The sequence below is a fragment of the Coturnix japonica genome, chromosome 4 (genome assembly GCF_054131305.1).
Source record: "Coturnix japonica strain WE chromosome 4, WE-NBRP24, whole genome shotgun sequence".
Taxonomy (NCBI): domain Eukaryota; kingdom Metazoa; phylum Chordata; class Aves; order Galliformes; family Phasianidae; genus Coturnix; species Coturnix japonica.
In genome coordinates, this window is record NC_140666.1 from 38,851,298 (window position 1) to 38,877,185 (window position 25,888).

A 25,888-nucleotide genomic window follows, 5' to 3' on the forward strand; every position below is an offset into this window, starting at 1 on the left:
ACATTTGCAAGTCTTACCCGCAAAAAAATTTGTGTGCATTGTTCTCTGCAATTGGTGCTTCGGAAATTGAGACTCTTACCCTGTGAGCCACATGGCATCCTGCTAGATGCAATTACTTGCCACTTGCTTGCACCCTTCACAGTTAGGGTGATCAGGAATTCTTACTGATTCTCTTGGTCAACTCTACATCAGCTCAGATAATTTCTTCCTGATTAATTCGGTAACTAAACTAGCCAAGTGATATGGAAATGGTTTGGCTGATGTTTCTTATACTGCCTAGCAGTAGCTGGGCTTTCATGAGTGTCAGTGGAAACTGAGCTGCACCAGTTGTAAGTAAATATCTGAAACATTCCAGTTGTACAAGAACAGTTTTGAATGCATTGCTCATGACTACTTGCTTCTTTACTATTATACAAGTATATTATACTATATATTTCATGTTCTTTTCTGTCTTTTTTTTCTTTAAACACAGTTGCCTCTTGGTTTATTTCTCCACTGTTGTCTGGCTTGATGTCTGGAGTACTTTTTGTGTTGATTAGATTCTTCATTCTAAAGAAGGTAAACCAATTCCTTTGTTACAATGAGTGCCTGTTACAAAGGCTGTGTTCTGGCCTGTCATTTGAGTGTGGATGTTTCCACAGAGCTGAAAGTTTGTGGCTTGCATTTTGGGTAGGAGACCAGTCGTTCTTTACCTAGCCATTGGACCTCTGTTTGCTCTCAGCAATTCTGAAAGCTCAGACTGAGTAACAAAACACATAATTGAGGCTTAGAAAGTGCTATGCAAGTGCTTCATGAGCTAATTAATATTATATGTTCTGTTTCATTGACAGATTATACTTTGACATTGCTACTTCATTAGTAAGATATTTCCGCATTGACTTAGCTTCATGGTAGCAATTCAAACTGTTATTTATAAAGAATACTTCTCACTGGGAGATACTGTCATTAATATTTAAGAGAAATTTTAAGCAAGATATTAGAAGATGGACATCTGTTTATTTACTAGATTCTCCTGCTATCTGAATCAATGGGTTTTAGTGACCTTAGTCAGCTTTGAGGTAGTATTAGTCCATATATCACTGGTGTGGAAGATGACTTTCTTCCCACCCAGCAGAGACTGGAAACAAGAACACTTTTATCTGCTCTTTTAATTTCTCCCACACTATTCAACTTGCTAAAATAGGTGGTGTAGCACATGACGAGGACTTAAAATAAGGGATACCGTATTAGTGGATATAGAGGGAACTTAAATAGACAATGAACTAATTCTTTTGCTATAAATAGCACCACATGTAACCTCAACTTCATCATTCTTTAGTTGTGATGCTGATGTAAATAAACATCAGTGATAAAAGCAGGTGGCAAATTTGAATGGACACAGCTTTGAATTTAAAATGACTCGACCTACATAAAGGGTGAGATACTATGGGGGAAAAGTTCCCATTAAAAAACTTCAGAACTTAGGAAATTAATCATCAAAATCATATGAACATTCCCTTGTGCACATAGCCCTGGTGTCTCTGCATGACTTTAGGAAACAAAATCTGAGCAGACACCCCTTGGCATCATCAGGCTCTTCCCAGCTACACAGAGCCCATCAAAAGGCCAAAGCTCTCTTTTCACAAAGGCTTTTTCCATGCATTGCATGCACTGTCAGCTGAGACTCTGCTTGTGAGCACCAGGGACACAAGGCTGCACGGCTGCTTGCCTCCTGTGCCCATTGCTGAGCTCTGTGCTGGGCAGCGAGGCATGGTGACATGCCTGCTTCAGTTAAAGTGCTTGGTTTGACAGCCAGGACAGCCCCCTGCAAAGTAAAATGCTCACAGAAAGAAGTTTGCCTCCGGGTCAACCAACAGGTCTGCAGCAGACCTGACGCTACAACTCATGGTGCCCAAGAACAGTGTCAGGCTTCCCCATAATACTGGTGCTTGTGAAGACCATCTTTGGAGGTTTGGCTGCAGCCATCCAGGTCAACATCCTATCCTCACCATCCACCTGAAGGCTCCACCTGCCTCGCACTGGCTTGGGGAGATGTATTTTCCCTATGCTGGTTCATGCTTATATTGATCTGTTGGAAAACCTAGCTAATGCTTCCTTTTTTTTTCTGATTTTTCCTCAGGAAGACCCCGTGCCCAATGGTCTTCGCGCACTTCCAGTATTCTATGCTGCTACCATTGCTATTAACGTGTTTTCCATCATGTACACGGGGGCACCAGGTGAGCAAGCTGTTTGCAGACAGAGGCACCGCTGGAAGGTTTCCTCAAGTTGCGGTGCTGCACTTGTTGTGGATAACAGTGTTCTGCTGGTGTGCTTTTGGGTAGCTGTAAACACTGCATTGCTACTTCTTTCATTAGGAGTTCAAAATGGAAAGAGTAAAGCATGTACTTGCACACATTTTTCTATTTGTGCTTGTGTTTTTGTGATCCCCCCCAAACACTGTTTAGGGCAGACAGGCACAGATATAAAAAATTCCCTTTTTAGAGGAAAGGGAAACATCAAGATGCCAGCTTTGGCTTCATACATCTGAGCATGCAAATAAGGGAAGGTTCAGAGCAGTCTGGAAGGCTGTGTGCACTCCATCCAAAGCTATAGCTCCACTGAAACCAGCAGAGTCATGGTTCTGACGAATCTGGCACAGAGCCTATTAATTAAATTTGCTTCTTTATTTCCCTTCAGTGATAAGGAGCCCAAAGTCTTTTTCTGCATTTCATACATCTTCTCTCTTGGGTACTGTTTTTTCATTGCAGCTCAGTAGAAGGAAATGATACCTCATTTTCATGACTTTAACTATATTTGTACTTTTATTTTTGTCTGTGTGTACATTTTAACATGTTTCTATATTTATATACTTTTATTTGTATGTGTATGTTTATATGGTTGCACTTGTGTTTTCATGTTTAAATTTACTTAAGCAATGAGTATTTAAACATAACCTTGCAGTAAAATAGTTCAGAAAAAAAGTGTTCAGTTCTCTCAACTACATTATTGAAGAGTCTGGCCACTGAACGTTATCTTTAGATCACTGCCCTGGAGCAGTGAATGATCACACAATTGGAAAGAGACTCCAGTCTTTAACATGTCCCCTGAATTAAGAAAACAGTTTTAGAAAGTGACCTTTTCTGAATGGAAATCCATTTTCTCTAAAACGTGCTGTACTAAATGCACTAGACAAATGCATTTGTTAAACTGTGGTCAGTAGCGTAGCATTTGTGAAATTAATGAAAAGCTTGCAAAGTTCCCACTTTGAGGGAAGCATAATTCAGCTTTTTTCTTAAGTCAAAATCCTCATTGGATGGATATCCAAGATGTTTCACAGTAAATCAGCTGTATAACCAACATTTCCTGACTAATTGTTTCGCAGAAGTAGGTCAGGCAGTCTGCAGTGACTCATTAAGCAAAATAAATGAAATAAGAATCTTAATGTCCCTTCTGTTTCAGCTTAGCAGTCTCTAAAGTGTGTGAGTGAAAAGGTGGGATTCCGTTTTTGATATGCAGAAAATACATGTTTACAACCCATGTCTATTCTCCATCACCTCTACCCTGGCAGCTTTTATGAACAAGTATGAATCAATCACATAAGCTGCAAGATAAGCACACATTGATGGGACAGAAGGGTCAGAGTCCAGACTCTTCCTTCATCAAAGGCCTGATCACACTGGTTAATTGAACAAGAGCAAGGAGATCTCTCGGGAGAATGGAAGCCAGGCGATCTTAAAGGAGCACAAATTGTTTGCAAGGCTTCACATTGCAGGACTGGAGCTTCGGTTCAGAAGTGCCACATGAAGCTATTAGTATAAGCAGATAATGGCTTAGATTAAGCTAAGCAGCAGGTTTTATTGACCAGAGCAGAGGTCAGGTAAATACTTAACCTAATGGGCAACAGAGTTTAACGTGCATTAGTATATACAGTAGTGACAAACTAGTTTTGTAGCCCTGCTATCAATGTTTTGCCATTGACTTCTTTGGAAATGAAGTCATGGAGGGGTAACAAATTTCTTAGAGGATCTGTCCCATAAATGTTAGCAGGTCAACTAGACCTTTGAATACTGCATATATCTGACATATCCACGTTAAAAGTGAGTAGCTCGTTTGTACTGGGTTTGAATATATGGCAAACATGGGCTTTCACAAGTCTGCTGTTCCACTGCTTGGGATAAATAAGTTAACTTACAGTTTGCTTGGTTTTTACTTTTGTCTTCACAGTACTTGGACTGGTACTGCCAATGTGGGCTATTGCTCTAATATCACTTGGCGTGTCCTTAGTATTTGCTGTCTTAGTTTGGATTTTTGTATGCCCCTGGATGAAGAGAAAAATAGAAAGTAAGTACTTGCTTGATGAAATGTGAGTGATTTTAAATTGTGAAGAGTTTCATTTCAGAACTGAAGTGCCCTTGAAATGTCATCTAGTCTAGTCCTCACCCACAGGCAGGGCGTGCTGAAGCTGTTCCTCATGTATTTATGTAACCTGCTCCTAAAAACCTGCAGTGGAAGAAATTCAAAACCTCTTTAGGCAATCCATTGCAGTGCTTATGCTGTCCAGAGTCTAACAGAAACAGGAAAATAAATCCTGGAATATAATCCATTTTATGTTTTGTTAAGGAAATATTTAAGAGGAAAATCTGGCAGAATGATTATCTTCAAATAACTAACTTCACAGTGAGCTGGACTGATCGCAGCTTTTATTTTTACAGTGTTTTACTTGTTTGTTTTGCTACTTTCAGCAAATAATAGCATTGCAAAATCAGAGAAAAGTTTCAGGTTTCATTAATTAATGAGCAGCTTGGTGTTTCACTTCAGGTGCATATGTTGGTGAAGTTAAAGAATGCTTTAGCATTTTCTCAAATGAATTTAACAAAGCAAGGTGTTAGAAATAAATAATGTGTAAGAAACAGAGCCAAGCTATTGTATCCACATGGATCTGTTCCACTGATGCAAACACTGGAAACATAAGCAGTGTGACAGAGAGGCTGAGTTTAGAATTACAGTCCTGTTATTTCTTTAGGCCGGTTAAAGAAAGATGCTGCACTGTCAAGGATATCAGATGAAAGTCTTGATAAAATTCAAGATGAAGAAACACCAGTCTTTAAAGAGCTCCCTGGTGCCAAAGCGTCTGATGAGAGCTCAGTTCCCCTTACTGGCTCAGTAACAGAAGCTGCTGGGGCATCCGATGCTATTGCAAATGGAAACCATCCACGTGTACCTTATGGTAAGAAACTAAGACGACACAACAGTCTTCTTGTTTTGATAGCATGTTTTGCTGCGTGTAAGTTTCTATCGTAAATGATAAGTTAGTGTTTGGGATGTTTGGCTCTTATCCCTCTTTACCACTTGTGGAGAAAGATTCTCATTTACAAGTGACATTTTCTAGAGAGCCTGAAAACAATTACATTTTGTTAGGTTGCCTGTGAGTTCTACGAAAGCAGAACTTACTTTCCTTCCTGCTTTACTTGTTCTTAATGGTATTTCCATCCTTTTAAGCAGTGGAAAAATACAGAGAACATAAACAGCTGATGTTTGAAGGTTAAATGCAGCATAAAGATTACTAGCAGGAGATGAAAAGATTTGGGTTTTAGTTGATGAATGTGTGACCACTTGGGGCATGTCCGCTAGAAAAATCCCATTGTTTTCTGAACATATATTCATCAGAGGTATGCTTGTGTGCATAAAGCCCTTTCTGTTCCATGTGGTCACATCACCCCTCTCCCACCCACTTGGAGTCAGCTGACTCTCCTATCATTTTACTAATGTCTATGCAACCCTGTAATTTGGTAAGTAAACGCCTGAGGTATTCAGCTGATTCTCACAAAATCAAAGAAATCACGGTGGGAGCTCTTTGAGCGTGAGCTTCCACTTCAAAACCAGATAAAACAGCTCTGAATGTTGCACAGAGGTAATTTGAGTTTCTTCAGAAATATCAGCTTAGCTGTGATATGTGTTCCACAGCAGATATTGATGTTAAATGTATATAGTGGGAATAACTATGTAGATAGAAATAAAATATACAAAATATGTGAGTAGCTGAGGAAATACATTTTGCAGAACACGAGCTTTTTGTTTTCTGTTTTGTTAAATTATTTTTGAGTCGTGTAAATGTTTTTTAAATATAGGTGTTTCAGTATCAAATTGCAGAAAGACCACTTTTCCTGACATACTTGCACATGTTCAAAGTAAAAAAAAAAAACCTCAGAAAAGGGCTTACTTTACAGATAGGGAATTTTTACATAACTGAGTTTTCAAAAAACTAGAGGACTTGGGCTTCAAATATCACCTTTGAGAGAAGGGTCCTAAATGGCACTGCAGGTCCTCACACGTGTTTGTGGAAGACCCAGTGCTGGAACAAAGGTGTTTTGTTTTCTTTTGTTCTGTTTTAATATACTTTTGATTCAATCCTAACTTTTGATGGGAGAATTTACTTTGCAGTGGATGAACTCTTCACTCATTCAAAGCATACATTGCAAATTGGCCTTCTTTATCCCATACCCTGTGATAGATTTATTTTTTTTTTTAGCCGTTTCCTCTTGGTTTCTCATCTTGTGAAGTGGGGGGGGGGGGGGGGTTCAAAATTGCATTTCATAGAAATAACATCTGAATAAATCTCTGCTGTTTTTAGGAAGGGCCTTTTCTATGACGCACACCTCTGTGAAATCCCCTGTCTCTAACGGCACTTTCAGCTTTGATGGCCAGGTGAGGAGTGATGGCCATGTCTATCACACTGTGCACAAAGACTCAGGTTTATACAAAGACTTGCTACACAAAATGCACCTGGACAGGTCCACTGATGAGAAGCCTGCTCAAGAAAACAACTACAAACTGTTACGACGCAACAATAGTTATACTTGTTATACAGCTGCTATCTGTGGCATGCCTGTGCATTCCTCATTTAAGGCAGCAGATACATCGACTCCCGAGGACAGTGAGAAGTTAGTAGGAGACACGGTGTCCTACTCTAAGAAACGAGTTCGCTATGACAGCTACTCCAGCTATTGCAACGCAGTGGCCGAGGCAGAAATTGAGGCGGAGGAGGGTGGAGTGGAAATGAAGTTAGCCTCTGAACTCACAGATCCTAACAGGCCCCCAGAAGACCCTGTGGAAGAAGACAAGGAAGAGAAGGACACGTCTCAGGTCCATCTGCTTTTCCACTTCCTCCAGATCTTAACAGCCTGTTTTGGATCCTTTGCCCATGGAGGGAATGATGTCAGGTAAGAGGGTGAGATTGCACAAACCGGCAATTTTATCATTTAAGCGCTTGGAGCAAGGTTTGATAGCTGGTCAGAAAGTGTATTTCTTCAGGCAGATGATAATCTGCACTGTATTTTCAAAGACTACTATGCTGATGTCCACAATGCTTTTTACAAGTTTGGCTGCTTGGTCTATAGCTTTTCTTCTCAGTGGTAACATCTTTTCTCAGTTAAGTAACTGTGTAGTAGCTAGGTTAATTCAGGCTTAAGCGCTGAGAGTCCCCCGGAGATTGGTGCCCTGGTGTGCTGACCACTCTAAAAACAAACAAGACAGTCACTGTCCTGCAGAGTTCACAGCCCGTTTCAACTACAACAGTGGCTACCAACAGCAAGTGACATGTTTAGGCTACTTTTGTAATTAGATGAATTTCTTCTCTCATCACATTACATGGCAAAAAGAGGTGTATGAAGAATGTCTTTCTTTGGATTGCTGCAACTTATACACTTAAAACCATTTCCCCTAGTCCTGCTGTTATCTACCCTTTCAAAGAGTTGACTCCTCTCCTGCTTATAGGCTCCCTATAGGTACTGCTTTTTTTTTCACTCCATGACATACAAGAGTTTTGACCAAAGGACTCAGGAAGTAGGCTCGGGGTGGAGCACTTTATGCCTTCCTCAATTGCTCATATGCTTATGACATTGCTTCATCTGCACAGGCATGCTGCACCCTTCCCTCTCAGTGGGTGAAGGGTGGTTTGCATGCTTTTCCTATAGGAATATTTTTTTTTCCTTTAGGATTGGGCTGAACTGGCTCTTCCCCAGGCCTGCACTGATCCATGTGGTAATGTCCCCACAGAGATCCCCTGTGACAGCATGCTCAGAGGGACCAACTGTAGAAGCAGCAATCCTTTGGGTTAAGCTTGCACCATCCTGAGTCCCCTTCTTGTTGAACCCTCACAGTTTCAGATGTGAGTTACTGGTGTCAGTTTCAACATTTGCAACAGGGCTTTACAGCAATCATAGCTTTCATAGCCCTCCTTAGGCATCTGTGCAAACACTGTCCCACACAGCAAGGAGAACAGTTATTGCTTCTAGCTGTTGTCAGCCACCCAATTTAACTCACAGCTCATCTCAAAAGCACTTAAGAACATGTCTCTGCTCCCCCATCCATCCAGTATCCTGGGAATTCAGAATAATGCTTTCTGAAGAGCCTTCTTGTTCTCACTCTTGCTACTGCTCTCTTCATTACAGGCATCTGGCTTTGAGAAGGACGCCTTCATGTGATGATGTCTTCCCTCTGGATCAGAGGGCAGCACCATGACTTTCTTTTCACTTGGATGTTTCCCAAATATCAGGACTTGTGCTCAGGCACTCTGAGCATGAGCAATGGCCCATGGAGGAGTGTACCCAAGCTCTGGCAGTGGCCAATGGCAGTTGCGAACAGGAAGATAGCATGAGGAAGAGCAAACAGTTACTAATATTTCTTCTTGTGTATTCCTTCTCCCAGCATCCGTAGCTGAGAGGCTTCTTGCCTCAGATCTCTTTGTCTGCAGCTCTGATTTGATGATCCTGTCTGCTCCAGGACTTTGTCCCATTACTTTCTGAGCCCTTTTTGTTTCTTTGCCCATGCTGAAGATTTGTTGTCTGTTTAACTGTTGCTTATATGGGAATTGTCCTTTTCTTGCTGCGCTTTCTGCATCTCTTCCAGGTTGCCTTTTTGAGACTGAAGGGAGAAGAGACATGCCTACGTAGGGTATGAATCTGACACTTGTGTTCCTTGTTTCATTCCCTTCTCCTTTTGTAATAACTTGTAAAGCCTTTGTCATCTGTAAAGAACTGAAGTGCTATTTGAGTAGATTTACTCACCATTTCTGCTTTTCTCTTGCTCCCTTTTAGCTGGTTATTAATCCCTAAGAGAGTCTTTCCTGTCATCTCATGACAGCTTAATTTCTGTAAGGGCCCTTTTTGAAGGACCCTGTTGAAATCCACGCACAGTATACTCATTAGGTCAAGCCAAGGAGGCAGCACTTGGCTATGTCAAGTTTTCTCTTGTGTCAGCTCATCCTCAGCTGAGCTTCTAATTTTCATAGTGAATGAATGGCTTTCCTTTGTCCCCTTTCTGGTGGGAAGTTTGCACTTTACAACAGTAGATACCTGTGACACTTGTGTGCTTTCTAACTGATGTCTGTAGGTATTCCTCGAGGACTGACATGTTCTTGCAAGCACTGCTTGCCTTTTCTGTCAGCAGGTGAAGGCAGTAGAAATTGTTAGAAGTGAACTAAAGATGTAATCCATTCAAAAATCAGACTTTGAGTTATCATAGAATCACAGAATGATTTGGGTTGAAAGAGACCTTTAAAGATTACCTAGTTCCAGCCCTGCTGCCATGGGTAGGGGCAGTTGCCTCTGTATCAGATTGCTCAAAGCCCCATCCAACCTGGCACTGACCACCGGGGATGGGGCATCCACAGTTTCTCTGGCCAGCGTGTTCCAGAGCCTCACCACCCTCTGAGTAAAGAATTTATTCGTAATGTCTTATCTAAATCTACCATCTCTTAGCCTAAAGCCATTACCCTTTGTCCTATCACTACACTCCCTCATAAAGAATCTTTCCTCAGCTTTCCTGTAGTGCCCCCCCTTTAAGTACCAGTAGGCTTCTATAAAGTCCCCATTGGTAGTTGGTAGGAGCTGGACAGGGTGAAAGATGAAGTTCAGACCCTGTTTGGTGATGCTCTGTTGTGCCAATAGCATAGTTCCTCCAGAATTCCCCATTTGGACTGGCTTGTTGCCTTGGCAATATTCTTTCCTGAAAATTCATACCTTTTAATGTTTTACTTCTGTCAGTGTGATCCCTCCAGATTTGCTAACAGCACTGTATTTTTATGAAACACATTTCATTCTAAGATCTCTTTTCAGCTGAATTCATGTAATCACAAAACTAAAGAACAAGTTAGCTTCATTTTGTCAGGGCTGTTAAAAACGCAAGATGGTCATGGATCTAAGATCTTATCCCAGTTTGCAAATGAATCAATTCTTGCAGATTTACTGAGTTTCAGATAACTCATGGTAACTAAAGACTAAAATGTTCAGTAGATAAAATGCTCTGGGAATGCAGATTTCTATCCTGTTGATTGTGTAGTGCAGATATTTTACCTGTCTGTGTGTCTAGCAGAGCAGAAGATTTCTTACTGGGCTTTTGACTCCTCAGTGTGTTACATAAAGATCTGCAGAGCTGAGGAGGCAGTGTGTAATTTTAAAAATAAGGAAGCAGAAGCTCACTAGTAGCATGGCTTTCTGTCCATGTTTCTGTGTGAAAGCAAGCCTTGGCAACCTGTCTTCCATCAAGCTATGCTATTTTTAATCCCGTCTTCCTCATTCCTCTTCCTTCTGCTCATTTTGAGTGCTGTTGCTGTCTCCCTATTCTTTCTTATCCTTGAATCCTGACATTAAAATCTTGCTTGCTTCTGCATTTGGCTTTAAGCTCTTCCATCCTATGTTCAGGGCAATGCCTACTTCATCCAGTGCTTTTTCTTTGGATTTGCCTTCTCCATTCTCCTTTCTTGTTTCAGAGCTGTCCCTCCTCACACTTCTTCTGTCTATTTTCCATCAGACTGTTTGCTGTTATCCCAGGGAGGGACAGGAGCAGATGAGAGGAGCAGAGAGACAAATTAAAAGCTAATAGAAGGAATGCAACTTGCAGGTGGTTAAACATTTACAACAAAAGGCAGCAGCATATGGTATGGACTTAGACATGATACTGCTCTGAAACTCTTGATGGAGCAGAGGTGCCTCGTATGGTTTGGATAGCAGTGTAGTGGGCAAAAAAATCATTCATGAATTTCCCTTGTTTCATTCTTCAGTCCTTTCCCCTGGACCTGAGAGAGCTGAATCAGTAGTTTGCGTTTGACTGCAGAACTAACTCAGCACAAGGGTACCTAGACCCCAGTTTCTTCAGAGCTCATCTCTGCCATTCAGCATCGCAGAAATACCTATCAGCAGAGATAGCGATTGCTATCTCTGGGCACTGAAGTTTGTCACTGGAGTTATGGCCTATAGCCACAGGGATCCTTGCCAAGGCAGCTGTATGTTAAAAGGAGCAGGGAGCCATGGTGACTCCTTATTTGGCTGCCTGCTCTGTTCAGACCATCCCTTCCTGCTGCAATACTCATATGCATGGTGTTGAGGATGCTGGAGCTCTTCCAGGGCCAGGACTAACTGAGCCAGGCCCAGAGCCTTGCGACACTACAGTGCACATGGGCTGAATGAAATCTAAAGAATTTAAAATCCCAACGAAATGTGTTGGGACAGACCCCCTGAAAAAATATTGTTGTTGGACTTAATCAGCAGTGCTGAGCGGGCAGGTCACACTGGCTCGGCGTCCGAGCACAAAGGGAGCATGTCAGGTCATTGCAAGGGCAACGGGAGAATAAAAAGGGCAGGATGGAAAAAAAAACCTGGGCCAGGAGCGTGACATGGTGAGAGCTGCCAGCTTCCTAAATGCTTGTTCAGAGGCAGCTTTCCAGAGAAGCTATGCTTTGCTGGTCATCAGGGATTATATGCACCTATGGTTGTGCTGGACTGAGCGTATTTCTGTATTTCTGTAAATACAGGTTTGTTCAGCAGGAATCCCAATGATCCACAGTGCGATGCCACAACAGCAGCAGCCTGAGGTGACTGTATAGATGCAGACAAGGGAAGAGCCACCAAAGCTGTAGGGCTGATGCTGAGTAACAAAGCCTGAGTTAGCCCTTTCCTGAAAGCCAGGGGAGTTTCAGAGCTATTTCAGAGCTAGAGTAAAAATATTTTGTGTATTTCCAAAAAATATTTCAATGTCTTACAAGCTGAATCTCTACTAGATCAGGAGTATATTGTTATTCAAGGTGATGTCAGTAAAACTAGGAGACATCTATTTGCCCAAAGGCAGATGAAGGAAATTTCTCCTTTCCCATCCCTAAAGGCTTAACTGGAGTTATGGGTCAGAGCACACCAACAGCACTGGGACTCACCTTTTCCCCTCTTCTCAGAATAAATGCAGTGAAATGAAAGGAGCAAAGAGTCAGAACATTGTCAGTATCTCACTACACACAGAGCACATAGTGGGATTCAGTTTCCTTGCTGAATAAGGGATCTACAGGAGCTATAATGAGGGCACATTACAAAATGAACATTTCTTATTTCCTCCCTGAGAGCTGCAGCCAAGATTACTTAGAATATTTTGGAAGCTAAGCTGTCTGTTACTATTACTGACAGCAGCTTCAAATCTGATTTCTCTGGTTTTCAATAGCAGTATGTCCTGAAAGCATCTCCTGAGTAGGTTTGGATCTTGTGTCTTGAACTACCCAAGTAAGTGCCTCTATAGCTGTGCCATCACTTCCTCGCCACACAGGCCAGTAAGAGAAGAGCAGAAAGAAACTATTATCTCTCCCTTTGCCAGAATCACACAGACATTTTTGGGAATGGCTTGTCCCTGCTGGTGGTGCAGATCAATGCCATTTGGGGAGAGGGATTTCTTCTCATGTGTCTTTACCAACTCTGCCTCTCCAAGAGGTAGGAATGGCAGAAATGTGTATTCCTGTGCTGCAGTGAATGGTAAAATGTATTTTGTCCTTTCCTGCGGCCTGCAGGGATTTATGTTTCAGGGCCACCATTTAGAGTACACGGTGATGAGTTACAGGAAAAAATATGTGGTTTTCATGACTCAGAACACACCCAAAGCTTGCACTTCATGGGGCATATCTGTGACGCACTGTTGTCACACAATGGTGTGTACACATAACATGGTACATAATACTGTAGGTTTTTGTAAGTAGGTTAAAAGCAAGAGCCAGGGCCCTTTCTTGATCATCTGAGATCCCTGGAGGCCAGGATGTATTTTTTTCTGTTGGCACACTACACAAGCAAACTTTCCTTGCAGTGTTACACAGTTACATGATATCTCCAAGCATGACTGCAGTATAGGAAAAAAACTGTATCATCCCACTTCATTTCCCAGTGGGAAGTTCAGAGGCAAGTTTACTGTCATTTGTGGAATCCTGTTTTGGAAAATACTTGAATGAATGGGAAATGTGTAACTCTATGTGTAATGCTGGAAGTTTAATATAGATTTATCAGCTATTTTGCCCATAGTTGCATTTGAATCATTGTTAGTGTGTGCACTAAGCTTCTTCCAGTCAACTTGAAAACATGGCAGAAACACAGTCTGACTTTCAGGTAGCAAAGAATTAAAGGATGGTCACCATATAGTCTGTAGCTCACAGATTATAACAGAAAGCTTAGTCAGATTCTAGCATTCAACTACAATTAGATTTTCTTTTTAGCAAATCGCTAAAATAAGAAGTAGCTAGGAAATACAGTGTTGCTAATTCAAAGTATTATGGCAAGTTGCATGAGGCTTGATGATATCCAGAGTTCTCAACTGATGGTATCCTTTCACTTCTGAAAAAAAAACCTTACTTTTTACTTTAAAAAGAAAAAACAAAAAAGGTATAATCTTTGTTCCTGTAGACCAAGAACTGGACACGTGACCCAAAAGCACACATACTTCTCTACTTGCATGTGTGTGTGTGCATGTATGTTTGCATGGCAAACTGGTAATTGCTAAGCCTGTCTCATGACAGCTGAATGTTTTTTGTTGTTGGTGGTAATACTATCTGTCTCTCAGGGGAGAGGCGAAGCCAACTCTATTTATAGTTCAGATGAACTGTCAAGCATTGTCTTTCACAACAGTTTTATAAATGCTCTGGGACAGATTCTCAACTGGCACAAATGAACAAGAAAAGAGAAGTCATGCCAGTTTATGTTAGTTGAGAGAGCTAGGAGATAACCAGGAGGATCAGCAAGCACTTCAGAAATGGTTCAAGCCGCTTGACTGTGCCATGGTAACACGTGTCTGTGAGCACAAGTGCTGCTGTAGGTATCTGCTAGTCCTGGATCGTGCATCTGCAGGTGGCAGGCAGCTTGACACCCCTCATGCAGCCAAGACCAGCAGAAATAGCAAAAACTGGGCATGAAGACGATGCTTCATGGCAGACTCAGGAGCTGGGCCATAATGTGTTATAAATTCAGCATAAAATTAACTTGCATTGGAATCTTGTGCTCAGTGGAAAAATGCATACTATGACATTGATTTGTAGATACAGAAAACTTAAGTAGCACCCCAACAGGGACCTTGTTATCTTGGCTTTTAGATGCAAAACTAAGTTGCATAGGAACCTAATGGCAGTTTTACAGAGAGATAGAAGCAGATAGGGGTCCAGACCCACTTGGTGACTGCGTGAGGCCTTTTTCTTTTTTCTCTTATCTTCTCCCTCTAAACAACTGTGAATCAGACTTTCCCAGATGGGACCTCCAGCACAAATACACATTGGTTAAAGCAAGTAAAAGAGCTGTCATGGGAGGGTAAGAGCAAATCACAACTTCAAATTACTTGTGAAATGAGTCTTGGCCAAATGCTTGGAAGATTTTAGGTCTGCTTTCCTTCTGATCATATCCTGAGTCAAATGAGACAGAACTGGTGGGAAATATTTTGCAAACCACATCCTAACAGCCCATATCATGGTTCAACTGCTTAGTCACTCAGCTGCAGGAGACATCTGTTCACCGCAGAACGTCTTAAAACAAAGTCTTTAACAACCTTTTACTAGTGTGCTATCTCTCTCTTACCCTCCTGTTGGGACCGGTTGTCTTCCACTGATGAACTTTTCCTAGTCCCAAGGATGGCTGGTTGCACATGGTAATGGCAGTGTCTTGAAACTAATGCATGCTGTACCAAGATCCTAATCTTAGCAGTTTGTGAATCAGATTTGTTCACTGATAACTTTCTGGCAGTTCTGTGGTGGAACATGGCTGACGGCTTCTTGTAGAGATGTTCCCCACATGACACAGGAAGCACTGATATCACAAGACCCTGGGACTGAACCTGAATACACCCAGAAGCCACACATAGTAGATTGGAGACCCTGGCTCCACACCACTGCCAATTTGCTGCTTGATGGTAGCCTCTTGCTGGTATTCAGTCTGGGACATACAGTTGTTCCTAGGAATTGAATGTTTAAGCCGTAATTCTCCATAATAAAGGAGAAATGCCCTTGTGGTGTAAATATCTACCCAGTAGTGTAGATGCCCATGTATGACAATGCAGTTAATTACTTTTGACTTCTCAATATACATTGATCCAGTGCTCCTCTGCTTTCTTTCCATCCAGGGATGGTATCTGTGGTTTGGTATGATCTCCTCTGATTTGTTTGGCAGCATTATCCACTTCGATCCTCCATAGCTAGGTACAAGTCAGTGGAGTTTTGCTCTGCCCTCTCTTGCCACAATAAGAAAATAAGCTTTTCTTTGAGGATTAGGATTAGTTGATTCACAGAGTTGTAGCATTTGCAAATAATTAAAACTGGATTTTGATACAAAAGACCATCGTTTTCTGCTGTTGTTTTTGAAGCCTTTTCTGTCTTCCCGTTTACATTAGGATTGACAAATATCCGTGCATATTCTCTTCAGAACAGTCAGAAATCAGCACCTGGGCTTGCTCCAAAGGTACTTGTTATTTTCAGCAGGAAGGTTGTCCCTATGTTATTCACCATTATACGAAGGGAAAATCAGTTTTCCCTTTGCTCATCTGATTACTGTTCTAGTTACTCTCATCCTCAGCTGCCTTCAGCACCCATTAGTTGAAGGTACAGTGAATTGTGTTTCATGTACAACAAGGCATTAAAACATACATGCAATTTAATCTGCACCTGCAAATGGTGGCCAAGGAGTTGCAAGTCAACTTAAAAGTAATAGAAATGCTTCGTTCATGTACCTTTTCTACCTTCAAGACAAAGCAATTCTTGCATTCAGGCACTAAAGCATGACTGTATTTATTCATTCACAAAATTCAACAAATCAAATGTATATTCAGATATTGAAATAGAGCAGAATGTTAAGGTATATTTGTTAGTGGAATTCACTCTTTATTTAAAGAGTACTTAGTTCTTCATTCCAGTGTCTTCAAATCCACTGGATTTTATTATTCATGTTAGCTCACTAATTTATTTCCAGCACTTTTCTCAAAATTTTTAAGATTTATTCATTCCTTTTTATACCAGAGAGTGTTTTCAAGCGCTTTTGTTTGCCTTGCTGCTTTAGTGTTGTATATGTTTACAAGGGAAAATGCCTTCCTGGTCAGTTTCCTTCAGGGGTACTTCTCAGTTTTCAGGCCAGGTTCTACAAGGACCAGGAGAAGGGAAGGAGAAGGTGTTGCATTGCTCAGACATGCTGTGCTGACAGTACTGAGGGCTTGGCTGTTAGTGCGCAACTTCTTCTCCGGTAAAGATGAGGTTCAACTGAATGAATGACTGTAGGTTGGAGTGGCTTGCTTTGCTCAACAATTTATGTTAAAATGTCCCCTGTTCCAACTGTGTGCTTTGGAGCAAGACCAGCAGCTAAATTGAGACAGGGCAGGCATAGCTGTTGGTGCTGCACGTGTCATTCACCACCACCGGCTCTCTGTTATCACTTTACAAAGAAGGGAGCTTCCTGTTCCTATTCAAACTTTTTGAATGACGTTGGTCAGGTTTGCACTGCTTTCCTTTTTGTTATTTAGACTTAATTACAATACCGCCTTGCTCTCCATGCTTTTACAATTTGTGCTAAATGTTACTCCGCAGGGCAAGCTTGGTTTTAGTTGAAGAACTGCAAACAAACAAACAAACAAAAAAGTAATGTCAAAGTTCTTATCTGCTTTTTGGTGTTTAAGCCTATACAATAACTGGATGCCAGCTTCTGAGTTTTTCTGCTAACTCTCATTCTGAGAAATGTGTTTTTTCAGAATAAGCATAGTCAGAAGTCTTCCTCCAGGCACTGGAGCGTAAGTAAGGCACCAGTATCCTGTGGTGTGCCTTTGGAGTGGGGACTTCAGTGTTACTGAATTTCTATGGATTTCTAGACAGCAGCGGCAGGATGGCAAAATGAGCTTCTGCTACCTGAGTGTCACCAAGTAGTTCTCTCTGATCCAGCATAATCAGTTATGCAGTGCATTTGGAGAGGACTTAGTCACCTTCCCAGCTGCATTCTTATCATATCTCTAAAAGTTGCAAGTTGTCAGACTAGATAATATCTACATCTTCTCTAAAATTCTCTAGCATTATCCATTAATTTCCCTCTTCAACAAAAGATCATTTAATTCTTGAATTTTACAGATGCAGAGCTCATGGACTGATAATCTTTCAGTTAACTTCAGTGTGATACTGAAAATCCTGCTTTTTTCTCAGAATACATCTGTAAGTTATTACCAACTCTGACATTTCTGGAAATGATTTGTTAAAGGTGAATTGTTTTCAGCACTTGCTATAGTTATCAGTGGTGAAGTGACATCTGAAAAAGCAACATGATAAGAGTCCACTGCTGCAGTCTTCACAAGTGAAGAAGAGTGTTGCCTGCAGGGTCAGCAGTTCTGCACATACTATGAATTAAAACGAAGCACAGAAAATTCCCTTTTAAGGCAATTATCTACATTTTTATAACTCGGGTGATATTCTTCTGTTTTTTCCAGTAATGCAATCGGTCCCCTTGTTGCACTCTGGCTCATCTATGAACAAGGTGGTGTCATGCAAGAAGCATCAACTCCTGTCTGGCTGCTGTTTTACGGAGGGGTAGGGATCTGCGTGGGTCTCTGGGTCTGGGGCAGAAGAGTTATCCAGACCATGGGTAAAGACCTCACTCCAATCACACCCTCAAGGTAGGTGCTTAGTTGTCATTATGCTGGTTGATCTTTGTGTGTGAGCCAGTTTGAGAAACTGCTGTGGCAGTACTTTGTTTGCTGGTTTTGCTGTGCTTTAATGATAACCTGGCTTTGATTTACGCATCTTTCTGAAAAATGAGAAAGAAGAGAAAGAAAGGAAGGATGAAAAAAAAAAAAAAGAGACAAAGAAAGAGAAAATTAAAAAAATGTGTATATGCTTGTAAACTAATACAGAGTGAGTCCGAGGTGTGGAGGTCTATGTGAACAGAGTCTTCTTCTGATGACCTGTCTAACATGGCAGAAGGTATATGTGGAAATTGTGAGGTTACAGTTGCTTTCCTGGTGTGCTTCAGACTACTTACAACCTATGTATTCATTACAGTAATTTTTGTCCTTGGTACGTATTAGACCTCTACCGGTGCTTAACCAAATCACTAATTAGGCATGATTCACTGCAGCATAACATAGCAAAAACTCCTGATGCAATGAGCCGTGCCATCAATTACTGCAGGTGACTAGCCCATACTGTTTCCATTATTCAGCAGTTCCTTGTTCTCTTTATTTATATGACAAAAATCAGTTGGAGATAAACGGTTGAAGAAGACGCAGGTAAGACTTTGGCACACCGCATGTGGTATCAGTCAGAGCTGATGCAAAGAGTGATTGTGAAGTGTTTTCTTATGCTTCCCGCAGTGGATTCACTATTGAGTTGGCTTCGGCGTTCACAGTTGTGGTAGCTTCCAATATTGGACTTCCTGTCAGTACTACACACTGCAAGGTATGCCTTCGCCGAGTGACTGCAGTCAGGGCAGTCTGGACTATTCATCTTAAACTATGCTGCTCAGATCAGTGGATAATGGCACGTTTTTGCACAGGAAGTGTGGCAAAGTGGCAAAGGAAAATCAGCCCTAAAAAAAAATATATCAAGATTCCAAATATTGCATTGACGTTGTCTTGGTAAAGCTGTTGCAATTGGGCCTGGCAACCACCAGAGCGTGAACTCCTTTAGCTGTGGTTGAAGAAAAACATTGCTTACCAACACGTGACCTCAATTTAAAGCAAACAATTGCAGGGGCATCTGGCATTGAAAAGCCTGGTTTCCTCCACACAGGTGCCATTTGAACCTGGTCATGTAGCATTTTTCCCTTGTTCAGAGGCTGCGCACCATTCATCATTTATACTTCACTGTCTTGATAAGTGCATGGCATGGGATTTCCTGCATATAACTCTTTTACTACAGGTTTTCCATCTGTCTTTTTTTTATTTCTTCACAGTGGATTTTGCATTGAAGTAATGTGTGCGCTAACGGTACTTGTAGCCTCAAATGTGGGTATTCCAATAAGCTCCACCCATTGCAAGGTATTGGAGTTTGCAGTGACCCCATCAGTAAATCACATCACTAGGACAATCTGTAACAAAACACGAGATATACCAATTGCTGCAGATTGCCTTCACTACGCGATGCACCATGCAGACAAAACACCAAAGACTGTATAAGGCAGGTACAGCTGAGCAAAGTCAGCATTACAAGTAATTGCACAAAAGTGTGGAATGTCTTTGATCCTTGCCTAGTTCAATATGGAACTAATGTAGACGTCTTAAAATAACATAGGCTTGTAGTTTGTGTGATCCAGGTTACATGTAGTTTAGAGCTGCTTGTATTAAAAAAAGTGTTACATCCTCATGCTAATAATTTAATTTCTTTCGTCTATTAAACAAATTCGTCCTCACTTTTGTGCATTATAACACAAAATACAGTCTCTATGATTTGATATTTTATACATAAATATATGTACGCACATATATATTTTATAAAAGCCCAGCTTGAAGTATAGACAAGATTAGTAAAGAGAAGAATCAAAATGTGTCACATGCTATAGGAGGAAACCTGTGTAGGGGCTTTTAGAGTGTTTGGACATTTGTACTGCAGAAGAACACAGTGAGAATGTGGAATTTGATTCCCCAGAAAATTCATGAATCCAGTGTAATTTCTGTCTTCCCTTTGACTCCCCATGGACTCCTGGGCACTCAGAGCTGGCTGTATGCATCACCTTCCAGTAGGGCTTGGTGAAGATCCCCCAAGCCAGAGCTGGCAGGCGCTCTGATTTGAGATGTACCACTAAGCCCAAGCAGGGCCAGATCCTGGGGGATTCACTGCTGCACCTGGGGGACCTTGGAGCCCTTCCAGCTCTGCCAGGACAGGTTTTTGGGGTGCACTGCTCTGCAATGCAGCAGGCAGGCAGTGAGATACTGGGCATACTCACCAGTGGCAGTGAAAGAATCTCAACATCCACAAATCTCACAGAACACCCAGAGTTAGTTCAGTTGGCCTTTTCTAGTGAAAACTGCTTCTTCAGAAAGCTCCCCAGTTGCAAAATCATTTCTTTCTTTCTACTGTAGAGTCCTTTGAGCAGTAGCCAAGCCTGGACTGTTCTGAAAGACTGTTCACATTTCCCAGTGTTGGCCTAACTGGTTCCTCTGTTTCAAGCAGGGAAAAAGTTTGTAACACGTGAACCACTTGTGAAAACGGTAGCTCCAAAACACCTCCCTTTCAGCTGACTCAAAGTCAAATAACCAATGAAGAATTTGCCAGGGAGAATAATGCAGCTTTGATTATCTGCACTGTGTGCCTGGAGCACTTCTAGTCAGCTGTCAGAAAAGAGAAAATACACTTTGGTGCAGACAAATAGACCAACTTTAAATGCAAAAGGGAATTTCTTGGAAGCCATCAGCTAATGAGAGGGCTGTGTTAGAATGTATTCATTGACTCAACACAGTCAAAGGCTTGGTCTTTTTTCTAAGGGCAGGGCACATTAACTCTTTAAAAAATGCTTCCGTAAAAGTGATTAATGTGGTTAAGTCTTCACCACCTACCTGCAGCTTGCAATGTATAATTAGATAGGTCGTTCTTAATGGGAGGATCTACCTCCCAGCAGGATTAGGCTGTTCCAGAACATCACATTACTACACCAACTCAGTGTTTCAGGAAAACAAAACTGTGAGTTGAGAGATCAATTGGTCAAGGGCCCAATGAAGACATAAGAGAATGATTATCTGTCATTCATTCCATGGCAAAATGTCTCTCTGACAGCATTGCCAGCATCTCCATCTTTCCCTGTGGAATTTCCTGCAGACATTTCAGAGGAACAGTTGCCATTGAGATAGAAGTGTCTTTTTTTTTTTTTCAATCATTGGGAAAACGATTTAACCTGTTCAGCCTGCCTCGAGGTTTAGCATGGAAAAGTTGGCGTGCTGTGAATGCATGCCTCCCCTTTCTGCTGCCCAGGTAGTGCTGGGTCTCACATGCAGTACCTGTTGCTTACTGTAAAATGTGAGATCTACAAACAGGTGCTTCTCAGCTGTGACACACTGAGAAAAACAGAGTGCAGGAGGTAGGTGGTTTTTCTATGCAAAAGCAACTTAGCTGAGGTCACACTGCCAGCTCTATTTTACTGTTACTATTTTAGGGTATTGTAAACACTCTCTGTGTTTCTATTAACAGAGTTATGTTAGTGTGGGTATTATTTTGATGCACCATTGCATAGGAACAGGAGGGACAAAAGCATTTCTGTATTTCCTGTCAATCTGCTCTAAGCAGAGCATACTGAAGGCAAACTGCACTGGTTTCAAACCAATCTCGAAGTAGATGTCATCTGAAATTCCACAGAAGGTGTAGTTGCCCTACACCAAAATTTTAGCTACTCTCCTAACCTTTAGTCCGTCTAAATTACTATTAATCAACTAAACATTAATGATGTTTAAAACAAATTACCAATGCCATCATTGCTGATACCTTTTAAATTTCAGGAAGGACTCAGAGATTACCGTATGTAAATTTCAGGCTTGCTCAATAAGCAACACTCCTTGTTGTAGCATGTCGCACTGTTGCTAAAAGCATGCAAAATGTAAAGCAGAGCCTAACAGCTAAGCTGCTGGAAAAGTACTGTTTCCCTGGATTAGCACCTGAGATGTTCAGAAGCTGCGAGTTCCTCTTAGCTGGGCAAAGTGCTGCTTTTTCTCGAGATTCCTGCAAGCTACATACAGACAGGCCTCATGCTCCCCCAGCTAAGCACAGTCTAGCACATTGTCCAGTCCTGGTGTATTCAGATTAAATATAGTCTAGCAAATTTCCTTATTAAAGCAGGTTAACCTACAGACAAAAGAAAGCAATGTTTTAGTTTCATTCCCTTAGATGTATATCTCCTGTAAAACATGGTCCTTCAGGTAACTTCACACAATCTTTAAGCTGACCTTCAAAGTGTTGGGTCCTCTCCACTGGAAGGACATCTCATGCTTTCTTTAAACCAAAGCCTTTCAAGTCCCAGTACATCAAGTTTAGTTTTTCCTTGTTTTGTCACCGGAGCATTGGATTCAGTGATACGAGAGTGATAGGGTTGTCAACAAAGTGCTCTTGCCTCTAAAAAGAGAGGTTAGGCAGCAGCTAGAATTTATACAGGTATTAACAAAGGTGTGGATCAGATATCCTCTCCTATCACACTCCAGCATTTATAATTTCCTTGGTTCCACACATTGGTTGCTTGTAGTCTATAGACAGGGACTAATACTCCCATTAAGAAAATGAACATGGAAAAGGAAGCAAAGATAGCATTTCAGGCTGCAGGAGGGGACCATAAGCCTGGTTGTGTCTTGGAGTTTCAGTTCCTTCAAAACCGAATATTCTTGCCACATTCCTTGCTGCTTTACTATCTGCTTTGTATAGACATGTATGAGGCTACAGTGTTTTGTTAGTGGCAGAGTGGCCATGATAATATGTAGGGTTTATACCCAAGTTCATGAACTGTAGAACTGTAGAATCACCAAGGTTGGAAAACTGAAAACTCATTTGAAAGAACAAATGATAGAGAGACAGTAGCTTTACCTTTACTGCAGTGTGTTTTATCTCTGAAAACACTAATCTCCTTGGCTGCCCTGTTAGCGTCTGTGAGGATATTTTGGCTATTTATCCATTCCCTGTTTGAAGCCAGGCTTCTTGATATTGCTGTAGTTTGCATGCCCCCTAGCATCAGGCTGATGTGTTCATCTGCGGGGAAGATGTTAGCTCCGGGTGCTTTGCTTAGTGGCTGGTCTAGAAAGGCTGGCTTGAGGAGGAGGGCATGACTGAGGGCAGCCATCATCACCAGAAGCTCTATATCTCAATGCACCAGTTTCGAGCATCTCCTGGTATCAGCTGACTGGCATTGGTGCAGACATGGTGAGGGAACTGGGACATGCCCCTCACATCTTTTCTTTCTCTCTCCTCCCACACTAACAAGGTGGGCTCCGTGGTGGCCGTTGGCTGGATCCGCTCCAAGAAAGCTGTTGACTGGCGCCTCTTCCGCAACATCTTCCTGGCCTGGTTTGTGACTGTCCCAGTGGCTGGCTTGTTCAGTGCTGGGGTAATGGCACTGCTTAGGTATGGTATCCTGCCTTACGTCTGAGGAGCTGTAAACAGGGGAAGTAGCCAAGCTAGCATCAAGGGGAGAAGCGTTCCCATGAAAGGACCGGTCGGAGAGAATCCATCTTCCATATCTAACTTCTTATCTACTGTACATAACAATGTGTCATATTGGTGACATGGTGATGTGGTGCCATTTCTTATGTATTAAATAAATATATATGCATATAGTAGGTAACAATATCTAAGTTATATTATTAGTGGGGTGAAAATAATTGCCTAGAATTTAATATTTAGAAAAGAAAATGTACATAGTGTATCATTTTGGTGGCAATTTTTTAATCTTTTGAAGAGAAGTATGGATTAGGAAATGTTTCTTGTCCATTTGATATAAGAAGCGAGGTACAGGACTGCATAACACATGAATTTTTTTAAAGCTACTAAGATACTGGAACAAAATGTGCATAAAGTGCTTTTCATAAGATAACTGTTCATATCATATTGATCTTGATGTATCATAGCATAATGGTTATGGCTTTGTAAATACTTACAAACAGTAACTCTTAAATGGTGCATTTCCCTTATATATTTTGGATAAGAAAGTTTAGGAAGTACCAAAGAAGCAGGGGAATAGCTTACCAATAATACTTTTTCGTCTACACGTGTGGGTGTGTGTAGTGTTTCCTCACCTCTAATTTAACACTATTTTCACCAACCTACCAACAGCCAGGCTCTGCCCATCTTAATGTAACTAAAAACAAAAGAAAACAAAAAAGCACACAAAAAAAATTTGTTCTACTTGTTCTTGTTGCTTAGTAGGCAGAACACTGTTGTCCACACTAGCTGGCAGTCCACTGACTTTGTTTTGTGAAGTGTCTCACTACTTACTTTTGAGCTTTCCCTCAAGCCCCAGCCCCATTGCCCTGCCATCAGTCTCAGTGCCAGCACAGACCATCAGTCTTCTCTGTCTCTGTCTGGTGAGCCATAGCTGCCTGCCTTCTGGTACAGGAGTGGGGCTGCCTGGCATGGCAGCTGGGCCATAAAACCCACTCAGCCCCACTTTTGTGGCTGGGGGCTTTGGCTGTTGGTGGCCAGCACTCGGGATGCAATTCCTCAAGGCAGCTCAGGGGATTTGACGCAGGAAGTGGTGAGCTAAATCCCTGCACAGCTTCGGGAAGCACATTTGGGTGAAGGTTACTGTTTGGTGGGTGGGAGGCAAAGGGCAAGGGGGTCTGGAAGAGGTTTGGAAATCTCTTACTGTTTAAATGCTGCTAAAATTTTGATAAACGGTCTTGGTACTCCATTGTGACTTTTCCATTGGTCATTCATACTAAATTTATAATAAAAGATGAACAGCCCCGATCACTTTTTACCTCTCATTTTTTAAGGGTTCCTCATCTGTGTTAGCAATGCTGGGGAAGGGCACCAAAGCAGGAAAAGATCACCGGCCCATGCCGACTCCAAGGTGGCATCTGTGTTGCTGACCACAAGCAATGTATGCTGCTCCCAGGGATATTTGAGATGAATTTGAAAAATTGGAAGGTCCTGGAAAGTTGAACAAAGGAAAAGAAAGTATGAGGTTCTGTTGGCTTTTGGGGCATCGTTTGTAAGCATCAGGGTGGAATTTAGAAGAGGACACCTGCAGGAATAACTCGCTGGATGAGGAAGAAACCATGACACCATTTCAGTATACCACAATGTATGAAAAACAATACATACAGCTCAAAAATCAGAACATGGCCCTAGAGTCAAAACTGCAGCCCCGTACCACAGCCAATGCCCAAATACAAAAATAATTGCCTAGTGTGATCTACTCAGCTAGAGCCAGTTTGGGTGATGGCTACCATATGTGCCGAGGCTGGGTCCAGGTCAGGAGCAAACCAGCTTCACCTCAAGCCTCCTGACCTCATCTCTCATCTCACTGTTTTCATGTTACATTATTTAAGCAAGATAAAGGGTCATGGAATTGTAGGAGTTGGTAGGGACCTCCACAGATCTTCCAGTCCAATCCCCCTGCTAAATCAAGTTCACTAGAGTAGGCTGCACAGGAAACCATTCGGGAGGGTTTTACATATCTGCAGGGAAGGAGACTCACAGCCTCTCTGAGCAGCCTGATCCAGTGTTCTCTCACCCTTGTAGTAAAGGGTGTTTATATGGAAATTACTATGTTCCAGTTTGTGCCCATTGCCCCTCCTTCTGTTACTGAGAATCACTGAAAAGAGCCTGGCCCCATTCTCTTGAGACCTGGCTTTTAGATGTTTATAAGCATTGACAAGATCTCCCCTCAGTCTTCTCTTCTCCAGGCTGAACTGTCCGAGGTCTCTCAGCCTTTCCTCAAAGATGCTCCAGGCCCCTCATCATCTTTGTGACCCCCCACTCCATTCCCTCAAAAAGTTCCCTATCTTAAACTGAAGGAGCGCAGAACTGGACACAGTACTCCAGGTGTAGCCTCACAAGGACAGTATAGAAGGGAAAGGATCCTCTCCCTAGATATGCTAGCCATGCTCTTTTTAATGCACTCCAGAATCACATTGGCCTTCTTGTCCACTAGGGCACACTGCAATTCTATAGCTAATCCAAGAGACAACA

General features: G+C 41.8%; 1 protein-coding gene and 1 long non-coding RNA gene across 12 annotated transcripts in view; one reads left to right on the forward strand and one right to left on the reverse strand.

Moving 5' to 3' along the window:
• SLC20A2 (solute carrier family 20 member 2) overlaps window positions 1-24,661 on the forward strand; it is a 55,320-nt gene extending 30,659 nt beyond the window's left edge. For 7 of the 11 annotated variants that reach the window (XM_085546561.1, XM_085546562.1, XM_015861266.3 and 4 more), the window contains 8 exons: window positions 473-558; window positions 2,120-2,216; window positions 4,204-4,320; window positions 5,003-5,206; window positions 6,611-7,199; window positions 17,716-17,901; window positions 18,598-18,682; window positions 23,178-24,661. In XM_085546561.1, the coding sequence (XP_085402687.1) occupies window positions 473-558; window positions 2,120-2,216; window positions 4,204-4,320; window positions 5,003-5,206; window positions 6,611-7,199; window positions 17,716-17,901; window positions 18,598-18,682; window positions 23,178-23,342 (1,529 nt within the window). In that variant the 3' untranslated portion in view covers window positions 23,343-24,661. Of the gene's footprint in view, window positions 1-472; window positions 559-2,119; window positions 2,217-4,203; window positions 4,321-5,002; window positions 5,207-6,610; window positions 7,200-17,715; window positions 17,902-18,597; window positions 18,683-19,178; window positions 19,264-23,177 lie in introns of all 11 variants that reach the window. The other 4 variants (XM_085546568.1, XM_085546570.1, XM_085546569.1 and 1 more) reach the window with 2 other exon arrangements.
• Window positions 13,957-25,888, reverse strand: part of LOC107313225 (uncharacterized) — a 31,471-nt gene continuing 19,539 nt past the window's right edge. The window contains exons 2-3 of the long non-coding RNA XR_014945794.1: window positions 24,673-24,844; window positions 13,957-16,856 (exon numbers count right to left, since the gene is read on the reverse strand). This is a non-coding gene — a long non-coding RNA (uncharacterized LOC107313225). The remainder of the gene's footprint in view (window positions 16,857-24,672; window positions 24,845-25,888) is intronic.